The 20,869-nt window shown below is 41.0% G+C and overlaps 1 protein-coding gene across 2 annotated transcripts in view; it reads right to left on the bottom strand.

The window, feature by feature from the left end:
* HCN1 (hyperpolarization activated cyclic nucleotide gated potassium channel 1) overlaps window positions 1-20,869 on the bottom strand; it is a 620,282-nt gene that overhangs the window by 52,833 nt on the left and 546,580 nt on the right. For both annotated transcript variants that reach the window (XM_073583406.1, XM_073583407.1), the window contains exon 6: window positions 2,729-2,969. In XM_073583406.1, coding sequence (XP_073439507.1) covers window positions 2,729-2,969 — 241 coding nt within the window. The remainder of the gene's footprint in view (window positions 1-2,728; window positions 2,970-20,869) is intronic.

Here is a 20,869-nt window from a genome sequence, read left to right as displayed (position 1 = left end):
AAAAGCGCAAATTCTAAAAATGGCCCAAAGTGTATAACTCTGTATATTCTTGAGATAAGACAGCTATTTTTTGTAGGTAGAGTTGTACTTTTTACATGAATCATTATGGGACATGTACTATATAAAATTTCAACTAATATATATTAATACACCAATATGTCCCATTTAAAGTAACCAAATTATAATAAATACCTACTCCAAAATATCAAAATAAAGCAAATTACAAAGTCCCTGCTCAAAGTTTAGCACAGGAAAAAAGGAGTAAAACTGGATATACGTAACAAAGTCAGTTTTTAATGAATCACAAATAATGATAAAATATAGTAATAAAAATAAGAAAGATACAGAATAAGAAAGGGAGGGCGATAGGACTCTAAAAGTTGTATGAATTGCTGCCTAGTAAATGGCACAATGACAACCAAACAATTAGTTGCAAAGAGGTCCAAAAAACCAAGCCAAAAATAATTGTGAATTATATGCTGTAGCCCAAAAACCCAAATTTCTCCCCAACCTTTAATAAAAAATAGTACATGGATTAAATGTGGACCTACAGCACATGCACTACCAATTTAGCAAAGACATGGGATAAATACAAAATTGCACTCATAATACCACACTTGGTATCTCAAAATAGTATGTATAACCCAGTCATTGCAAAAGTAAATAGACACTGAGCATGGCTCTAAATAAGAGCTTTAATATGTATACGGGTTTAAGCTGAACCTCTTGTGCCTACAGAAAATAATGCACAGTGGCATTATGTACATTAAAGACGGTGGTCAAAATGCCATTACCTGGATTTTGACAGCGTTATGAAGAATGAAGTGGGAGTCCCGTCCCTCTGCCCCGACGCGCACGTTTTGCTTTGCTCCTTCGGGGGGCGTGTCTGGACAGAGGGTGTATGCTGTTTAAATGTGAGCCACAGCCAATAAGGACAGCGCTTTGCTAATCATATGGTTGCACACACCCCGACATGTACACCGCGCATGCACTGATTATATATATTATATTATATATAATATATATATTTGAAATTTATATATATAATTATATATAAATTTATTATATATATTAAATTATATATATATAATTTGACTAAGTGCTCATGAATTACATATAAAATAAATATTACAGATAAAATATGTACAATTACAAATTTAAATAAGAATAAAATAAAACATTTTGCAATATATTTTTTTACACTAATTGTTCAAAAAGGTGACAAAGTGCGTATCAAGTGTATATATACTATAAATATTGCAAATTATTTGCATAAAATGAATATTATATAACAAAACTATGTGATAACAAATCAAGTAATGGTGATGTATAATAATAAGCTAAATGTTTAAAATATATGGCAGATCCCAATTATATTTCTCAAAATTAGTATGAAAAAAGTACCTCCACCCCCCTTGTGAAAACCAGAAAAGGAGTGAAAGATGAAATAAATTCTGGTAATAGCTCAGGAGAAAAAAATCAAACAAAAATTATACAGCTAAAAAACAATATTTATAAAAGTCCATCTCCAGGTAGAATGATATATGTAGATAAATGTATTGATTAGATCAACAGATGACCTCATATAATAATAATATATATTATTTGAGCATGTTGTTTAGGAGCCATGGGGATAACAAATAAGTAATGGTTTATATTTCTTGTTTATATTGTGTTTATAAATATGTAGTAAAGATTAAAAATCAGAAATAGCAGCAGGAGATGAGGGAGATGATTTTCTCGGGGACAGTGACCTGCACTTTTATTAAATAAATGAAAACATAACAATGAATAGAGTACAAGAATCTGGAACAAGAAAGATCAGACAATTTCATTCATTTGATTTTCCCTTTCATCATTGTATTATTTAGTACTGTGGTGTAGTGACCACTGTGTCCGCTAGGGGGCGCTGTGTGGGTGTCCCAGGACAGGCGTATAAGCATTTCCAGTGTCCTGATAGGAGTAGGATGCTGAAGGATCGTAATGTATCGCCAGGTGGGTGGCCTTGGGATGAAGGCTTGATTATGTGCTGATCAGCAGAGCTGATCTTTCGTGCCAATGTGTTAGGGAGAGCTACCTACAAATCCACCCAGGGGTGTGTCTGAAAACGCTGGTAGTAAAAGACTATTTGAGTGTGAAGGACCTGTGATGAGGTCATAGCCATGTGACCCGTGGGCGTGGCTACGGACCATATAAGGTGGCCAGGGTAGGTCACATGAGTGAATGCTTGGACCCAGTTGGTCCGTTGTGGAAGGTCCCGCTGGGAGATGGGGCTTCCTGCCTGACAGCACATGAATGCTGTGAGTAATGGCTGCAAGCATCTGACAGTTCCCAGGGAGAGGGAATGAATGCCTGCAGTGAGCTGAAGCAGCCATGAGGTAAACTCGGACAGGGGATATAACTCTGAGGCTAGAGAGCCTGTGTACTGGACATTGCACAACCTTTGTGACCACAGGATAAGCAGAGTTGAGCTCTGTCATGGACGCTATGCTGTTTATATGAACTTTCTGTTGCTGTTCCTGGTTTATGATGCCTAATAAACTGCATGGACTGTAGGAGTTATGTTAAGAAACCTGTGCTGGATGTGATTTGTTGGCTGCCAAGCGAGTGTCCTCAACCTTGAATGACAGCGCTACCTTACAGTACTGACATTCTTGCCTTACCTTACTACCTGTGGCGATTAGCATTTTTGTAAAGAGGACTTTCACCCCATTTTAATCATACTGACCTCCAAAATATGATCCATCAGTCAGTTTCATTTCCCTGCTGGACCTAGTTATGACACCGGCCACGCCATGCTGAATAAAATACATCTTCTTCCCAACTGCTCCTTCACGGATTATATAATCTCCAGGCTGGAAAACCTCAAACCTTAATTTGCTGAGCATGGCTGTGACGAAGTTCGGGTCTGCGTTAGCAAACAGAGGCATAGTAGCCACTAGCTTTCGACAGTTGAAATTGACTATTTCCTAAAATAAAACACAAAAGAAAAAAATAACATACCATGAAATTAGCATACATACCATCACGTTATCATATTTAACAACAATAGCGCCATATGTGGTCAGTATGTGTCCATTAAAGGGAATGTATTTCCGTGAGATGAATCCCACACATTCAGCCATAGCCACTACAAAGTCTGCTAATGAGAAGTTATTAGTAAAGTCATTTTTCTGACGGCATTTACATAATCCTACATTGGTTTTATTTTATTTTTATTGATAATGCTTGTTTTTCTTAAACACATATACACTAATAATTCCAAAATGCTCAATGTTAGACAAGTACCAATAGTGACCGGTGGCAGGGCTGTAGCTCCAATGGAAAAATGATAACTTACTGTTGGTGAATTATGAATAGTGATGAGCGAGTATACTCGTTGCTCGGTTTTCCTGAGCATGCTCGGGTGTCCTCCTAGTATTTTGGCGTGCTCGGAGATTTAGTTTGTGTTGACGTAGCTGCATGATTTACGGCTGCTAGACAGCCTGAATACATGTGGGGATTCCCTAACAAACAGGCATTACTCACAGGTATTCAGGCTGTCCAGCAGCTGTAAATCATGCAGCTGCGTCGACACAAACTAAATCTCCGCGCACGTCAAAATACTCGGAGGACATATGAGCATGCTCGGGAAAACCCAAGCAACGAGTATACTCGCTCATCACTAATTATGAAGTAAGAGGAAGACTCTCCTTCAGTCACAGTTGGCGCACAGCAGTGACGTCATGTCTCCAATAGCAGGAACGCCAAAGTCATCGAAGTGGGGAAAGGTGAAAAGAATCTTTTTTTATGTGATTTTTAAATGGTAGAACATGGAATATTATTACAGGATTGGTCCAGGATGTTAGACATTATACCAAGAAGGGGCCCAGGATAGGGATGGTATACCAGCATGGGGGATATTATTATTGGCAGGGGTCCAGAATGGGGGACAATATAACAGGAAGTGGTTTAGGAAGGGGAATATCATACCAGGATGAGTGACATGTTACTGGAAAGGGCTAGGATGGGGACATTACACCAAGATAGGGAACAATATTATTGGAATGAGACAAAGTTGGGGGACATTAGACCATTATACCAGGATGTTGAACATTATAATTGGAAGGGGTCCAGGATGGGAAACATTATTACAGGAAGGATCTGAGGATGGAGGACATCATACCAAAAAGGGACCCAGGATGGGTGACATTAGCACAGGAGTGGAGTAGGGGGGCAACACATATGTATTTATAGGATTTAGAATGCAAAAAGGACCTATACATCTGACCAACATGCATGTAGGGGCCAAGGTCCGAATTTTGTCTGGTGACTATTGGACTCTAGTTACACCACTGGACACCTTCCCAGATCCAGATCAAAATTGACAACAGCAGTATTTGATCTCTTGCAATATATCATCTCTAGTAATCTTGAGTCTTTTTCAATCTTAAGAAACGATCAACTTTCCTAATGTCGAAGTGCAATAAAACACTCAAGGTGAGCATACAAATTAGACTAATAATGGCTGAATTCATCAATTTGGTGAGAACCAGCTGGCCATCTTATCTGCATTAGGTGTTTGCCCAACGTTTGCTAAGCAAATGTCAAGGCAAAAGGAATTGCCATGTTGAGTTCCAAGAAAGAGGTGTCTGGTAGGTAGCAGTCTACTCTCATCTCCCCAAAGAGAACACATGCACTCAAGTATACATGTGCTTTGAGTAGGCAGAAGGAGGCCTTGAAAGAGCATGAGTTCGAAACAGCATTGAGAAAGTGAGTAAGCATGCAAAATGGCATGGGCTTAGGGCTTAACGTCCAAGGTCAGATCCCCCGCTTTGATGAGGGCTCCGGCGGCGAGCCCACATCAAAGCTGGGACATGTCAGCCGTTTTGAACAGTTGACATGTGCCCGCAATAGGCGCAGGTGGAATCGCGATCCAACTGAGCCTATTAACTAGTTAAATGCCGCTGTCAAACGCTGATAGCGTCATTTAACAAGTGCTTCCGGCCCGCCAGGCCGGAAATACGCGCATCGCTGACCCTGTCACGTGATCGGGGGTCAGCGATGCGTTGGCATAACAACCAGAGGTCTCCTTGAGACCTCTATGATTGCTGATGCCAGATTGCTATGAGCGCCACCCGGTCGGTGGTCGGCGCTCGCCGCAATGCAGTAATTCAGCTACATATAGGCAATCTGCTCATCACCTATATGTAGCAGAGCCGATAAGGCTATGGCAGCTTCTAGCCTCCCATGGAGGCTATTGAAGCATGCCAAAATTTTAAAAAATGTTTTTAAAAATATGAAAAAAATAAAAAAAATAAAAGTTTAAAACACCCCCCTTTCCCCCCATTCAAAATAAGACAATAAAAAAAAAAAATCACACATACACATATTAGGTATCGCCGCATTCAGAATTGTCCGATCTATCAATGAAAAAAAGGATTAACCCAATCGCTAAATGGCGTAGTGGGGAAAAAAAATCAAAATACCAGAAATACTTTTTTTGGTTACCGCAAAATTCCAATAAAATGCAATAACGGGCAATCAAAAGATCGAATCTGCACATAAATGGTATCCTTAAAAATGTCAGCTTGGCACGCAAAAAATAAGCCCTCACCCAACCCCAGATCACGAAAAATGGAGATGCTACAGGACATTAGTGGTTTTCCACTAATGCTCTCTCTTTTCGGAGTGTTGGCACGCTTTTAGATTGTGTACGGTATATTAGTATTGTGTAGACCAGCTCTTTTTGGTCAGTTTCTCATACTTGTCTGTTTATTCGGTCATGAACTTTGAGGCTAGAGAGCAGGCATGGAGAGGCCAGGTTGAAGGTGTCTTTGGCAGCTGTAAAGCAGCTGCCACACAGGATAGCTCTTTCCAAAGTCTTTCCTCTGAACTTATTAATCTCTACAAAACTTTGACCAAGACTTGATGGAATATCAAGAGCTTGGAGGAATATAACAAACTTGGTATTGTCCCTAGGGGGCTTCGGATTAAACTTTTTCCCGCATGGGAGGCTGACTCAGATTTCGAGTTGATCGGTCTATTGATCGACCATGATCATAAATTTCTAATTAAATTGAAGGGGGACATTAAAGACAAAGAGTCTGAATTGAATTCAGTTGATGAAGCTACTCTTGTGAAACCCTTCCAATTACATTTAAAAGAAATTATTGATAACTTTGAAAAAGAGATTATCCAAAAAAAGAAGAAAAAATTTCTCCGTGATAAGGGAGATTTTGACAATAAACTAGTATTCAAGTGGACCCATCACGGAAATAGGAAATTCAATAAACATTATAGTGACAGAAACCAGAAGACCCAGGCACAAAATACAGGGTCGTATACTGGAGATTCATCAAGCGATCAAGAAAGCGTACCAGGAGGGGCCGGTGAAAACTTCTCCAACCCCAGGAAGAAGGGTCGTCGATACAAGGATTGGTCACCAACATACAAGAGACAGCTGAGACAACACAGACAGAAATAACTGCTTCCAGGGATATGACAAATACAGGTAATATCATAGATGATGTAGGGATGTAACTCGCTCAGGTGCAGCGGGAGACAATCATGAGACAGGTTCTTCCCAAAGTTCATGAGGTTTATTTGCTCCATAAACCATAAATCAGCATATCACCAAAATAGCCTCTAGCTTAGGCTCAAAAGAACATAAATGTCCGTGGCTTCAGACTCGGACCGAGAGTCTCAGCACATGCTGGGAGGTGTAGTCCTCCCCATATACAACTAATATATCCAGGCCAGGGCAATGTCCAGAGCAGAGCTCCATCTGCAGCCGCAGACACAGGAAGGCTTCTCCTTCCTTAGAACACAGACCACTTTCTGTAGGGTCCCACCTGGACACATGGAAGTCTGTCCACACTCTGACAGACTCCCTCGCACTCTCACATGTGCTAAAACACCTCAATTACATAGCCCTGTAACCACACCCACAGGTGATCACATGGCTATGACCTCCCTAAAGGTTCTATTGCACACAGACACACACAGGCTTCCCTGACACATTGTAACAGAAATATCAGCAGTACCTCTGCTGATCAATACTCGAGCCTGCATCCCAAGGCCACCCACCTTGAGACACATAATGGTCATTTAGGACCCTGCTCCTGTTACCACACTGAATGTGCCTGTACACCCATCCTGGGACACCCACACAGCGCCCACTAGCGGACATAGTGGTCACTACACCACATACCTCCCCCCTCTGTTCAAACTTGTGGGGTTGAACACATGACATCACCCAGGGATCTTGAGACCTGGCACCCATGTCACCTTGCCCTACAAGTCGAGAGGACCATCTCCTTCTGTTTCGGTAGTCATACTGCATCATATTTACACTAGGCCTCCCCCACCCCCAGCGGTCAGTATCTCGGCCTTGGGCTTTGGCCTTCCCGTCAACGTCCGTCAGTGTGACCAGACACTCTTTAGTCTCCACCTGTCTGCAGTGCGCTCCGTCACCTGACCTTTCTCTCACTGGCCGGCTCTCCCAGTTCGTACGGTCATGAGTCCCACGTCCAGTTGGGCTAACTGGCTGGTCTGAGTCTGACCCTCTGTCGCTATGTCCACCACCGGGTCTATGTTACTACGATTAGAACGGCCACTTGCGGACTCTCAACGTTCTTGCCTTCGACTACCTGTCCTTTCATTCCTTGGAGGATCCCTTCGGGTCCTTACACCTTGGGTTGGAGGTGGATGCCACCTGACTTTCTGTATCTGCTTATTCATCTGCAGTCGATCCTGTCTTAGCTGCTCTATCTCCTTCAGGTACGCTACCCGATATTCCAGGAGCATGCGGAGGTTCCCAATGCTTTCCACCGAACCAACCACAATGACAGGAACCATGTCATCTTCAACAGCGATTTGGTTTTCACCAGCAGGTGGGATCCTCACTCTCTTCACACTGGATCGATTCACCATCTCCTGCATCACCTTTCCAAGTCTGCCAGCGACTTTCCCCACCAGATTTCTGGGTACCGGAATTATGTCTTCCACAAAGCCCTGCCGACTTTGAGCTTCCCTTGCAAGCTCCAGACGTCGAGCGGCTTTCCTATTACACTCCACGAGCATCTGTTTCGTGCGGAGACATTGTAGGTGCATCTCCTTCAGGACAGCCACGCTTCTCTCTGTGTCTTCCGTTTCTGACAGTATCACCAACTGGTCTGTTTCTGGTGCCCAGCTCACACTATAGGCCTTTACTGCCTTTTTAAAGGTCTCATGCACACCTTCGCTGGCACACTCTTCTCGCACGTCTTCGGGTACCTCCATCACGCCCTTGAAGGTCATGGACTTGCTCTCATCCTGGACAGATGGCTCTGGGTTCCCCACGGACACTTCCCTCAAGGTATCTGCCAAGACCGGGTGACTGTCTTGTGCAGCTCTTGGCTCACCATCTTCCTGAGATTTACAGTCCTCAGGACCCTTTTCCAAGATGGGCTTTGGCAGTTCTGCCTTGCTATCAGTCGGGCATGGCCGCTGTACGTCTTCGCCCATCCACTTCTTCTCCCGTAGAAGACCTTTTACTACTCCACTGAGTTCTTGCAGACCTTTATCTCGCTCCTCTGCCAGGTAGCGACACTCATCCTCTCTCTGGAGAATCTCCTGTTGATGCTTCTCTTGGGTCTCTCTGAGCACCTCCATATCCTTCACTATAGCTTTGTTCATAGTTTGACACGCTGACAGGTGACCCCTGAGCTCAGACACTTCCTTCTCCAGCTCATCCACTCTGTGCTCAGCTGCTTGCCTTAGGACTCTTTTCCGTTCGACATGTTCTGTTACAGTCTCCTTTATCAGCTGTATCTCACGATCTTGTTCTCTTTTGGCCAGCACGTGTCTCACCACTACCTCTTTAATTATATCGTCAAAGGGTACCACTGGGTCAGTCACACCAGTCGAGTGAACCCTCCAGTTCCCGTCCAGCACCAATGTGTCTAGTCCAGTCGTCTCATCTCCCAGACCACCATCTGTCTTATCACGAGACGTCAGGTCCATAAGTTGGGCAGATGTCCCTCTTCCGGTCAGTTCTACCTCTGACCTGTCCACGTCAGGAGCCGTCACTGTCTCAGTGTCCGCTGGCCCCACAGTCGAAGCATCTCCATCATCCGACCAAATGTCATCAAACAAAACAAAGTCCCGGCCCCTCTCCCAGGCATAGACTAAGTCCCGTGGTATCCCTCCCCCTTGGCACTCACCACCTTTGGTCCCCTCAAACACTACTCTGTCTACTGCGTAGTTCACCGTGACGCCATGTTTACAGCGAACCCTGACATTTTTCTCGGTCGGATCAATACTCGAGCCTGCATCCCAAGGCCACCCACCTTGAGACACATAATGGTCATTTAGGACCCTGCTCCTGTTACCACACTGAATGTGCCTGTAGACCCGTCCTGGGACACCCACACAGCGCCCCCTAGCGGACATAGTGGTCACTACACCACAATGAGGTGAGCATTGTTGCAAATACGGCTAAAAGTGGTAATTTACAAATTATTAATTTGTCTGATTACATCTTATCAGATGTTGAAAAATCTGTCTTATCTAAGGGTCTTTCCTTTGCACCAATAGGCACCCTGAACAAGTTCACCTTGACCAAGGACCTGTACCTATTCTGTAGGCAGTTAACATTTAAGATGCTGTAACATCAACCTTCAATAATAGACTCACTGCCACAGGATGAGAGACAGGCCTTCAATGATCTTCTTGACTTATTGCAGGAGAATGAGGGCTCTGGAATGGCTTCTGACAAATTATGGCATCCACCGTCGCAGGCCATATCGTCTTTTCCACTTTTTCACACCATTCAGATTTTTTATAATGTGGTCAGTAATGAAATTTCTAAACTCTGTACAACCAGCAGGCAAGGAGAGAACCGGGGGCATAAGGAAAGACTAGCCGTGAAAAGACTTAAGAACAACTCATCTTTCATCATAAAAGAAGCAGAATAAAGGTGGGAACATTGTCTTGTGGCCATTTGACATATATGTACAAGAGGCTAAGCCTCAGCTTAACAATGCTTTTTTTTACCAGGTCTTACCATCTGACCCTACAACTGTTTTCAAGACTAAACTTGATCGGCTTCTCATGTCTGCCAAACAAAACAATATCTTGAGTAAAAAGGAGCATGCTTTTCTAACTACACAACATCCTGTTGTTTCCACCCTTTATCTGCTTCCAAAAGTGAATACATCCATCTCCGAGCCACCAGGCAGACCCATTGTTGCCAGTATCGGCAGTCTTTTCGAGCGTCCTTGTATTTATTTGGACCATTTCTTACAGCCCTTTCTTATCTCCCTAGATTCATTCGTCCAAGATACTTCTCACTTGATTCGCTAACACCAGGATATATCAGTACCACAGGACACCATCCTTGTGACTATGGACGTGGAATTCTTATATTTGTGAATTGGGCATACACTTGGAAATCAAGCAGTATCTTATTTTCTGAATCAGCGAGTCACAGGTGATCGCCGACATCAGTCTTTCCTGTTGGATTTATTACATTCTGTGCTCTCCAACAGTTATTTCAGATTTGACCAGGTGTTCTACAAACAAGTCTCTGGCACTGCCATGGGGGCGTGCTGTGCATCCTCCTATGCCAACCACTTCATGGGTTGGTGGGAGGAGACACAGGTGCACCCCCTGGCGGCTTTTCGTACCAACATTTTTCATTGGTTCAGGTACATTTTCGATATTCTGGTTTTTTGGACTGACTCTAAGACCGATTGTCAGTCTTTTGTGGACCAATTAAACAATAACAGTTTGAATATTTCTTTAACAGCCTCCTTTTCGGATGAAGCAGTTGACTTCTTGGATTTGAAAATCGTGAAAATTGGTACTGGGATTCAGACTACACTATTTCGCAAATCTACTGCAACAAATAGTCTGCTTCACTACTCAAGCTCTCATCCCCAACATCTAAGGAACAACATACCTAAGGGACAGGGTAGCACTGATTCAGATTTCCAAGAGGAGGCTAAGGATCTGTCTTGCCGCTTTGGCGATAGGGGTTACCCACGAAGGGTCATTTCCAAAGCTTTTCAGAATTCCTTGAGCAGCGATATATCATCCCTCCTACAACCTAGGTCTTGGGCCACGTCCAATACCATCAATCTTATTACGCCATGTAACAACCAATGGCGGGAGATCCACAATGTGTTGGAAAGACACTGGGGGATCCTATTAAATGAGCCCAAATTAAAACCTTTCCTGTCCGAGAGACCTCGATTGGTTGCTAGGAGGGCAAAAAATCTAAAGGACCACCTCACTGTGAGTCACTTCAAGAGACCAACAGTTAAAATTGGTTCTGGCCATTGTCTACGGGGCTCCTATCCTTGTGGAAACTGTACTATATGCCCCTTTTTGATTGCCTCTGATAGTGTCACTCTTCCTGTGTTCCCAGGTTCGATCAAGTTAAAACACTACTCTAACTGCAAATCTAGAAATGTTATTTAAGTTTTGATTTGTCAATGTCCGAAGCTCTACGTAGGCCAGACTGGCCAAGAACTCAGACGCAGGATTCAACAGCACATTTCCAACATCAACAAGGCTAAGACGGATCGAGAGAAGGGTAAGCCCATCACTTCGGTGGCAAACCATTTTCTCAACTATCATGAAAGCAAATATCATGATTTACGTGTCTTAGTAGTTGATCAAGTGCTGGGCAATATTCGAGGTGGAAATCTCACTAAGGAACTCCTCCGTAGGGAATCACAATGGATCTTTAATCTAAAAAGTATGGCTCCAAATGGCCTAAATGAGGAACTCTTGTTCTCCGGTTTTTATGGCTAATTTGAGGAAGTTTTCCTTTTTTCTTTTATAGGTTTTTCCTTGTGCCTATTTGGAAAGTGAGCAATTGGTCATTGCATCCTCGGACCATCATTTCAATTTCTTCCTCCATTTATGGCTCAATGATGTCTTCTTGGCTCCTTCAAGGCTCAAAGACATCTCTTGGACTCTTTTTTCTAATTGACTACAGCACCATTTGTCTATTCATTGACTCTTTACAGGACTTTGTCATCTCTTGATTGGTGCACCATCATGCCGTTTTGGAAGCATCACTAGATGTACCATGGTGTTAACTTTGAAGTGTGCATGAGTGGCTTCTGTAATTTTGGATCATCAATATGACATCTGCTTCCATTCATGGCTTACCAATGTCCATTGGCTATCCTTTGGGGATGCCACCCATTTTAAAGGATTTTTCACATCCACATTTTTATGTGTATTTTCATCTTTTTGAGACAGCCCTAATTGAATATAGCACTATGCGCTCTTTTTGACTATTCACAGCACCATGTTATTTTTTTTTAATTTCTTGATTGTTGTACTTTTCAAAATAAATAATTGGTATCATGGAAACTCTTCTTCTATCTATGGAATTTTTTCTTCCATGATAGTCTCCACTTCTACATGACTTTACATGTTGTCTAATGCCTGGACAAATCATTAGTCCTCTGTTTGTCACATACAAATGTGCCTTTTTTGCAATATATTGGTTTTGAGTTAACAGCTTATTCAATAACTGTTATAGGGATTTATTTCTGTTATCCCTTACTGTACCTGTATCAAGTTCTACATATTTTTGTAGACACTTTTCCTATATTTCATTTGTTTGGTTTTTAACATCAGTGCAGCATTTCAGATACGTTCATCTTGTATGTCGCCTATGGATATGTGTTTTCACTCTAAAATACATGCATTGCTATGGTCTCTATACCCATGTGTATCGTTTACAAATCTATATTCTCACTTTTTAAGATAGAATTCATACTTCCTACTTAGACCCCATTTATACTCTGCATGTGTCAACAACCTACTTTCTATGGCACCATCTAGGTATATTATGGGCCTTCATTTTAAAATGACACTGTGTTTCATGTCCATGGAAACTTACTTTCATTTTGTAATATGCGTCGAACCATGTGCCATTCACAAATCTATGTTTTAAATGTAAACAGGACATCTTACATTTTCTATTTAATTTGTGTATACATATGCGACTTTATTTCAAATTAGGCTACAAACTGCTCTTTTGTTAGCAGCTTGTCTATTCGCAGCTACTTTCATGTGTTCCATTCCATGTTTACTGTGCTTGTCAAAAAGCCTGATTATATTTTGAGGCACCACTTATTTATTTACCTCCTCCTTTTCTAATATTGTGGATGAAATAATTATTTTTGAGTTTATCTGTATCATATTACATTTTTTGTAATATTTCCTTTTTTAGTCATGATTCTTTCAGTGCTTTCTTTGGATCTCATACACACTTTATGTGATCATACATGCGTCAGGTCCATATAGACGCTTTTTCTCAAACAAGCGCCTCCTTTACATGTGGCGTTGGGGGCACTCTATGGGTCTTATTAGTGATCTTAGCTGTGCTTTACCATGCTAATAGGTCAGTCACTGTTATATGTGTTTTTACTTTAGTTCAAATGCATGCGCTAATCCTTTGTGCCTTCATTGAGTAGGCGCCTTATATCTGATATTGCTATCGTACCACACTTGTTTTCAAGCATGCAATTAAGCCGGCAGTGATTGCATTACGTCTGGTGTATTCTGGTCGCGTGCGCTGTGCCTATTTGTTTATTTGCTTCCACTGCGCAGGCGCTTACTTCGCTCGGTTATGTTATCTACTATATTACGTCCGGTATATTCTGGACGCATGCGCTGTATTTGTCTGCTTCCCTTGTTTCCATTGCGCAGGTGCTCATTTCGCCTGGCAATGTCATTGCTTTTCAATAACTTTATTGTTCCGTGAACAACACTGACATGATGGCCGTGGCCATGCAGCGTTCTTCCACCTCGTGGGTCAGTATTGGCTCTTGGTTTATCTAATTAACTAATTATGCATCATATATGATTGTACTATATAGGTAGGTGGCACATGCATTCTCTTCATCCTCCCCTGAAGAAGCTACAGAGTGTGTGGCGATACGTGTAGGGCCTTGCTCCCCCCACTACTTTTTTTTCCCCACCAGCTACTTCCAGCACTTCCTCAGCATTATACACCTGCATGCCAAACACCTTTTGGTCCCTGTGCACCTACAAGATCAAAGGTTTTTTTGCCTCTCATTGTGGGTCAGGTATTTGACTTTTTTAGCTACTGTGTGTTCCATCTAGGGATTTATACAATTTTTGAGGCCTATTTCTTTGCCTCTCCTTTTTGGCTCATATGGTGCTGTGAATAGCGTTTTTTTGCAATTCTTATATACAGACCCTTTGGTCTATGCATGACTATATTGTCTTTACACATTGCTTGTGATATTTAGTGTGTTAAGGTGGTCTGTTTGATACTCAATTATATGTTATTGTTGTTATGTGGGGATCCTTTGTTGTGGGAGTATCATCATATCATTATCTCATGATTTGACATGATTGCATTTTTTGCATCTTTTAACTGTTTTTAACCTTTGCTGTTTTGTGTATGTGTCAGATATTTATGAATAAATAAAATTTATCTTTTCTTCATATAGTGTGGAGTTCCCATGGTTAGATATATTGCTTTTCTCTTTTGCTTTTTCTATGACGTTTTTGAATATATCTTTGTTGAACCCATTGGTGTTTATTATCAATTTGGCTGTGCCCTCCGTCCAACCATTTTTCAGGACTTGGAAGATGGCGCAATTTATTTTTAGCAAATTTTGAAATTTTTTTTCACCACTTAGATAAAAAAGAACCTAGATATGTTTGGTGTCTATGAACTCGCAATGACCTGGAGAATCATAATGGCAGGTCAGTTTTAGCATTTAGTGAACCTAGCAAAAAAGACAAACAAAAAACAAGTGTGAGATTGCACTTTTTTTTTGCAATTTCACAGCACTTGGAATTCTTTTCCCATTTTCGAGTACAGAACATGCTAAAACCAATGATGTCTTTCAAAATACAACTCGTCCCGCAAAAAAACAAGCCCTCACATGGCCATATTGATGGAAAAATAAAAAAGTTATGGCTCAGAAGAAGGGGAGCGAAAAATGAAACGCAAAACCAAAAAAAGTTGGGGGTCATTAAAGGGTTAAGGGAGCTCCATTTACTGTCATGATCCAGACCGGGAGGAATAGCTGTTGGCTTCACTAGCTATCAGCTGACAAATGCTGAAGGTGTATGGCCACATTTGTGGACAGTAGGAAGTTATTAGACTTCGAATTAGGATCTTGGAATAAGTCTTACAGAAAAAAGATTACATGGATAGAGGTGTGCAGTATTCTAGAAAAATCCCTAATCGATTGGCTTTGCTCTAAACTAACCACTAAAAATATTTTATAGAAAGACTGATATATAGGAGAGTTTTGTTAAGAGGAGAACCTCTAGGAGCTGCTAAAAAAGATTTGAGCATATATATGTATATAACATTCAGAATATAATCTTGGCTGAATTTTCCTTTTGGCTATATTAAATCTTATAAATAGAGTTAATTGAATAGAACACAATTATTTAAAGGTGTAAGTCGACGACAGTGGTCATTAATCAAAGTGACAACTGCGGCCTTTAGCCTCCATTTTGACTTGCATAGAACTGCACAGTTTTATGACCCTACAGTGGTGAGAATTAGACAAGAATGGGGTATTTTGCAATGACGGTGAGAGCGAGAAATGGCAAATAAAAGTATTACCACCCTTCACCCGGTCCTCCGCTCTTCAAACAGGTCTTCTCCTCTGTCTCTTGTCTGGATAATCCGGCGCAGACAAGGCCTCAAGCAGTCACATGACCGGCATCATGCCCCACGTGACCACAAGAGACCTAGTCACAAAACAGAAGTGAAAACCATTCTGAAGCGAGTGGACGACCGGACAGGGAGCAACACGTTAAGACGGGAAGGTGGAAGCCTTAGGAGAGGTAAATATAACAATATAACCCTTCCAACAATCGAAAGAATTGATTTTGACTAATTCCGAATTAATTTGCACATTTTTATTATTAAAAAGATGCTATAATTAGAAAATGACTTATTGTTTAAATCTGTTTTTTTTTTGTTTTTGGCAATGTTTGATTTTTTCTAATTAGAATTTTTATTGAAAATAAAAAATAGAAATCTTGCAATTTTCACATTGGCCACTGGGGCTATTTTAGACTTCAACTTCCTGTTTCAGGAAACAACACACGTACATTAACCCCAATGACGGGAGGTGGAGAATGGTCATCTATGACATCGCCTATTGTGATTAGTTGATCTTGTATTATCAGCTGTGTATAGAGGTCCTATCAGTCATTTTAATCTAACCTCTTATAATATGGAACCTTGCTGAAAACTCTTCCTGAAAAGACAGGAAGTGTGAATCTAAGAAATCACCAGTGGCCTGTATAAAAATGACAATATTACAAATTTTGTTTTCTAAATAATAATCATGATATGAAAAAAAATTACCTTGCTTTTTTTTTAAACAAATGATTTAAACAGTCATTTTCTGATGGTAGTGTGCATCTACTGTTCAATTTATAGTCACAGGCCCTACACAATGTGTAACATCTAATTCTGCAATAGTCTTACTCTATGAGGTCAGACAGCGTTGTGATAAGTCATTCCTTTTCAGATGTCACTATCTGAGGGAATGTGCACATTACACAGAATCCAAAGGATATTGTGTCTTGTCTCTGCACTATTGACGGTATTAGTAATATTCATGAAGCATGGATATTGAAACTGAATGTCACCCCAAGCGAGTTATTGCTCATTAAGCGAAGCTAAATACAGTATTTAATAATGCAACAGCTCAATTTTGTTATTTTTAGCGCTGTCAGAAATGTGTTTTATGGGAAGAAATATATTTAGCAAATGTGAAAGTCAACCTTTCAAGATCTGTGGCATAAACGGGAGTACAGGTGATGCTACGTGCACATGACCACTTAACCCCTTCATCACCATTTTCGAGAGCTGTGTTATGCATTTTATGAGAACAATGTATAAAAAAAAACGGATGTGGCATTGGAACATTCTCTTAGCACTACCTTGTTTAATGGTGATTCATTAAATCATTTTCAGGTGGTCATGATTCAAAGTAAGGGGTCATTTTGTGAAGGGTTAATACTAAAATCAGAGCTGAAGTTTCAGATGTCCATTTTTCCTGAAGGTTTCGTTTCTCCGTTTTTGTTGTTGTAAGATAAATTTTTGTAATTGGGATGGGCTGTCATGAAACCAGACTGTTCCCATCAGGTGCAAGATAAGGGAGGCGGGGGTGTAAAACTCTGAAGAATATGCCATTATACTACTTTCTATTTGAATATGGACATATATGTAGTTTCCGGTTTTCTTGCAATATTATTGGCTTATAAAGTGAAATGATGTTATTGGTAGTTGAGAACTTTGCATAATTAAGCAAAAGGTTATAAAAGATGTGACAAAAATAAAGGGACTTGGTGATCTGCCTGGATCCTCCCGTACAGAGACCCCCGTCTCCGTGTGGTCATTCCCAGTTGCTAGCAACGCCCTGTGAATTAATTTGGAAATCACTGGACCAACCGTGAAGGGTTAATTTAGCCCTCCCTAAATAGCTACCCCAACAATTTGAACTCACTATGTTCAATATCGATTAGCCGATACAACATGGAGAGTTCACCCACAAGCAAATGCTTTAGACTAGCGCTAGTTGCAGCCCCAACCGGCACAAACTCTTTATTCTGCTGTTACCCCAATACTGAGCCGCTGCTGCCATATGTGTCCCTTTTACTGCACCTACTGTATGGTATTGTGTGTCCTCTAGATGGCAAAACAACACTCTAGAATATATTAATGCCTTGTGCAAAAATGAGTCTGTCTCCCGTACAACTCTCCTCTACACAGTATATTGCTCTTCTATACACAGTATAATGCCTCCACACTGTATAGTACCTCCACACAGTATACTGATCCCTTAGTAGCCACAAAACTGTTCAATAGTCCAAACACTATATGATGGCCGGCACACTGTACAAAGGCCTCACATTAGCTTCCATATTGTATGATGGCCCCTTAGTGTATGATTGCCCCCCACTGTATAATATATGATGGCCCCCTAAGTAGCCTCCATATAGTATAATACACCCCATAGTCCTCCATATAGTATAATGCACTTGTCCTAGTCCTAGATATAGTATTATGCACTCCCCATAGTCCTCCATATAGTAAAATGCATGCCCCATAGTCTTCCATATAGTATAATGCATGCCCCATAATCCTTTATATAGTATAATGCATGCCTCAGAGTCTTCTATATAGCATAACACATGCCCAATAGTCCTCCATATAGTATAATGCACCCCATAGTACTCCATACAGTATAATACATACTCCATAATTCTCCACATAGTATAATGCACCACAAAATCCTCCATACAGTATCATGAACTCCCTATAGTCCTCCAAATAGTATATTGAACTTTCCATAGTCCTCCGTATAGTGTTGTGCACTCCCTATAGTCCTCCATATAATATACTTTATTCCCTATAGTCATCCACATAGTATAATGCACTCCCCATAGTCCTCCATATAGTATAATGCACACCCCATAGTCCTCAATATAGGATAATGCACTCCCTGTAATTCTCCATATAGTAAAATTAACTCCCCATGGTCATCCATATAGTATAATGCATGCCCCATAGTCCTTTATATAGTATAATGCATGCCCCATAGTCTTCTATATAGCATAACGCATGTCCCATAGTCCTCCATATAGTATAATGCACCCCACAGTATTCCATACAATATAATACATACTCCATAACTCTCCATATAGTATAATGCACCCCAAAATCCTCCATACAGTATCATGCACTCCCCATAGTCCTCCAAATAGTATAAAGAACTTTCCATAGTCCTCCGTGTAGTGTTGTGCACTCCCTATAGTCCTCCGTATAATATACATTACTCCCTATAATCATCCACATAGTATAATGCACGCCCAATAGTCCTCAATATAGGATAATGCACTCCCTATAGTTCTTCATATAGTAAAATGCACACCCCATGATCATCCATATAGTATAATGCATGCCCTATAGTCCTCCATATAGTATAATGCATGTCCCATAGTCCTCCATATAGTAAAATGCATATATCATAGCCTTCCTTATACTATAATGTAGGCCATAGTCCCTCATACAGTATCATGCACACTAGGGTGACCGGATCTCATATGGGGGGGGAAAAAATGTCAGAATCTTGTTCGTCTGGACCCCACAAAACGATTTCCCTTTCCAGATATTGAGAGAGACAAAATTTGAGCTCGATCAAACGACGTTAACCCGTGCCGCTCGTCGCTCAAAGTTTGAAAAAATCCAAATTGAGGTATTTTAAGATTTAGGTATTTTGCATAGTCTGTTAGACTATAAAGAATGTGACAACAACATTGCAGAAATAGCCCTGACCAAATTTTCGAACCATTTGTGGTATTTGAATGCAGAGTTGGTGGGATTATCGTTTTTTGATCCCACCATTACAGACAATGAAAAGTTGTTAATGGCTAATAAATTGCTCAGTAGCACAGATGAACCATCAGAGCACGCTAACCTACATGAGTTGATAATTTTACATAGTTATCTAATCTATTCTAGAGCTTTTGTTAAAGTAGTTTTTGAAACGTCAGAATATAATGCTCGGCATTTGCTTACAACTTGCAGGACATATTGCTTTTGTTCTTCATCTTTTGTCAGAAGGTCGTTAAAGTCGGTTACTTCCTACCTCTTTTAATTTTTCTTTCCTAACTATTGGATTTACAACCCTAGCGTGCTCTGATGGTTCATCTGTGCTACTGAGCAATTTATTAGCCATTAACAACTTTTCATTGTCTGTAATGGTGGGATCAAAAAACGATAATCCCACCAACTCTGCATTCAAATACCACAAATGGTTCGAAAATTTGGTCAGGGCTATTTCTGCAATGTTGTTGTCACATTCTTTATAGTCTAACAGACTATGCAAAATACCTAAATCTTAAAATACCTCAATTTGGATTTTTTCAAACTTTGAGCGACGAGCGGCACGGGTTAACGTCGTTTGATCGAGCTCAAATTTTGGCTATCTCAATATCTGGAAAGGGGAATCGTTTTGTGGGGTCCAGACGGACAAAATTCCGACATCGATTTTTTGCGGTCACCCTAATGCACACCCAATAGTCCTCCATATAGAATAATGCACTCCCCATAGTCCTTCATATAGTATAATTCACTCCCCAAAGTCCTCATTATAGTATAATTCCCTATGGCCCTCCATACAGTATATTGCACTTCCCATTTAAAAAAAAAAATACTCACCTCTCCTCCTCATCCGGTCTCTGCTGCGAGCACTCTGAAGCTTTGCGTTCACTTCTCTGCACAGGGGGCGCCATGCAGTGACAGCAATTCCCCCACTGTGCTAAGAGGTCAAATGCCAAGGAAGAATGATGGGATAGGGAGCGTCAGCTGATGCTCCCTCTTTCATTATTGCTTCCAGCTGTATCAGCATTCAGGATGCCGATACAGTTGAACTTGTGATTGATAGCTCCCCCCCAGTTCACAGGCCCCATAGCTGAGAACACTGATACAGTTAAAAGTAGCATAGGTCCAGGTGGGCCCCTCAGATCCCGGGGCCTGGTGCTTTGCTACCCTGCTTGACCAAATATCCTTAAAAAAGAATAGAATGGTTGTGTGATGATAAATGATAGCAAGGGTTATAATGTAGTGTTACATTTTTTTTTTTTTTTCAACCCATGTTGCAATTCATATCTACATAAAAATTGACTGCACTGTATTAACAGATTTCATACAAGATTACAAAAATGCACACAGTCCATATTACAATATATTGACATATCTCTCCATATGTGAATACAGCGGGATTATTGAAGTGCTGCAGGCGGCTTCCATGCACTGTCAAGTGATATCGTCTGGAGGCGTGAGATGAATCTAAAGGACTGGAAAATG

This window comes from Dendrobates tinctorius, unplaced genomic scaffold, assembly GCF_039654945.1.
Source record: "Dendrobates tinctorius isolate UK_male_01 unplaced genomic scaffold, ASM3965494v1 ptg000078l, whole genome shotgun sequence".
NCBI classification, from domain to species: Eukaryota; Metazoa; Chordata; class Amphibia; order Anura; family Dendrobatidae; genus Dendrobates; species Dendrobates tinctorius.
Note: the sequence above shows the minus strand (reverse complement) of the source record. Positions and strands in the feature narration are given on the sequence as shown.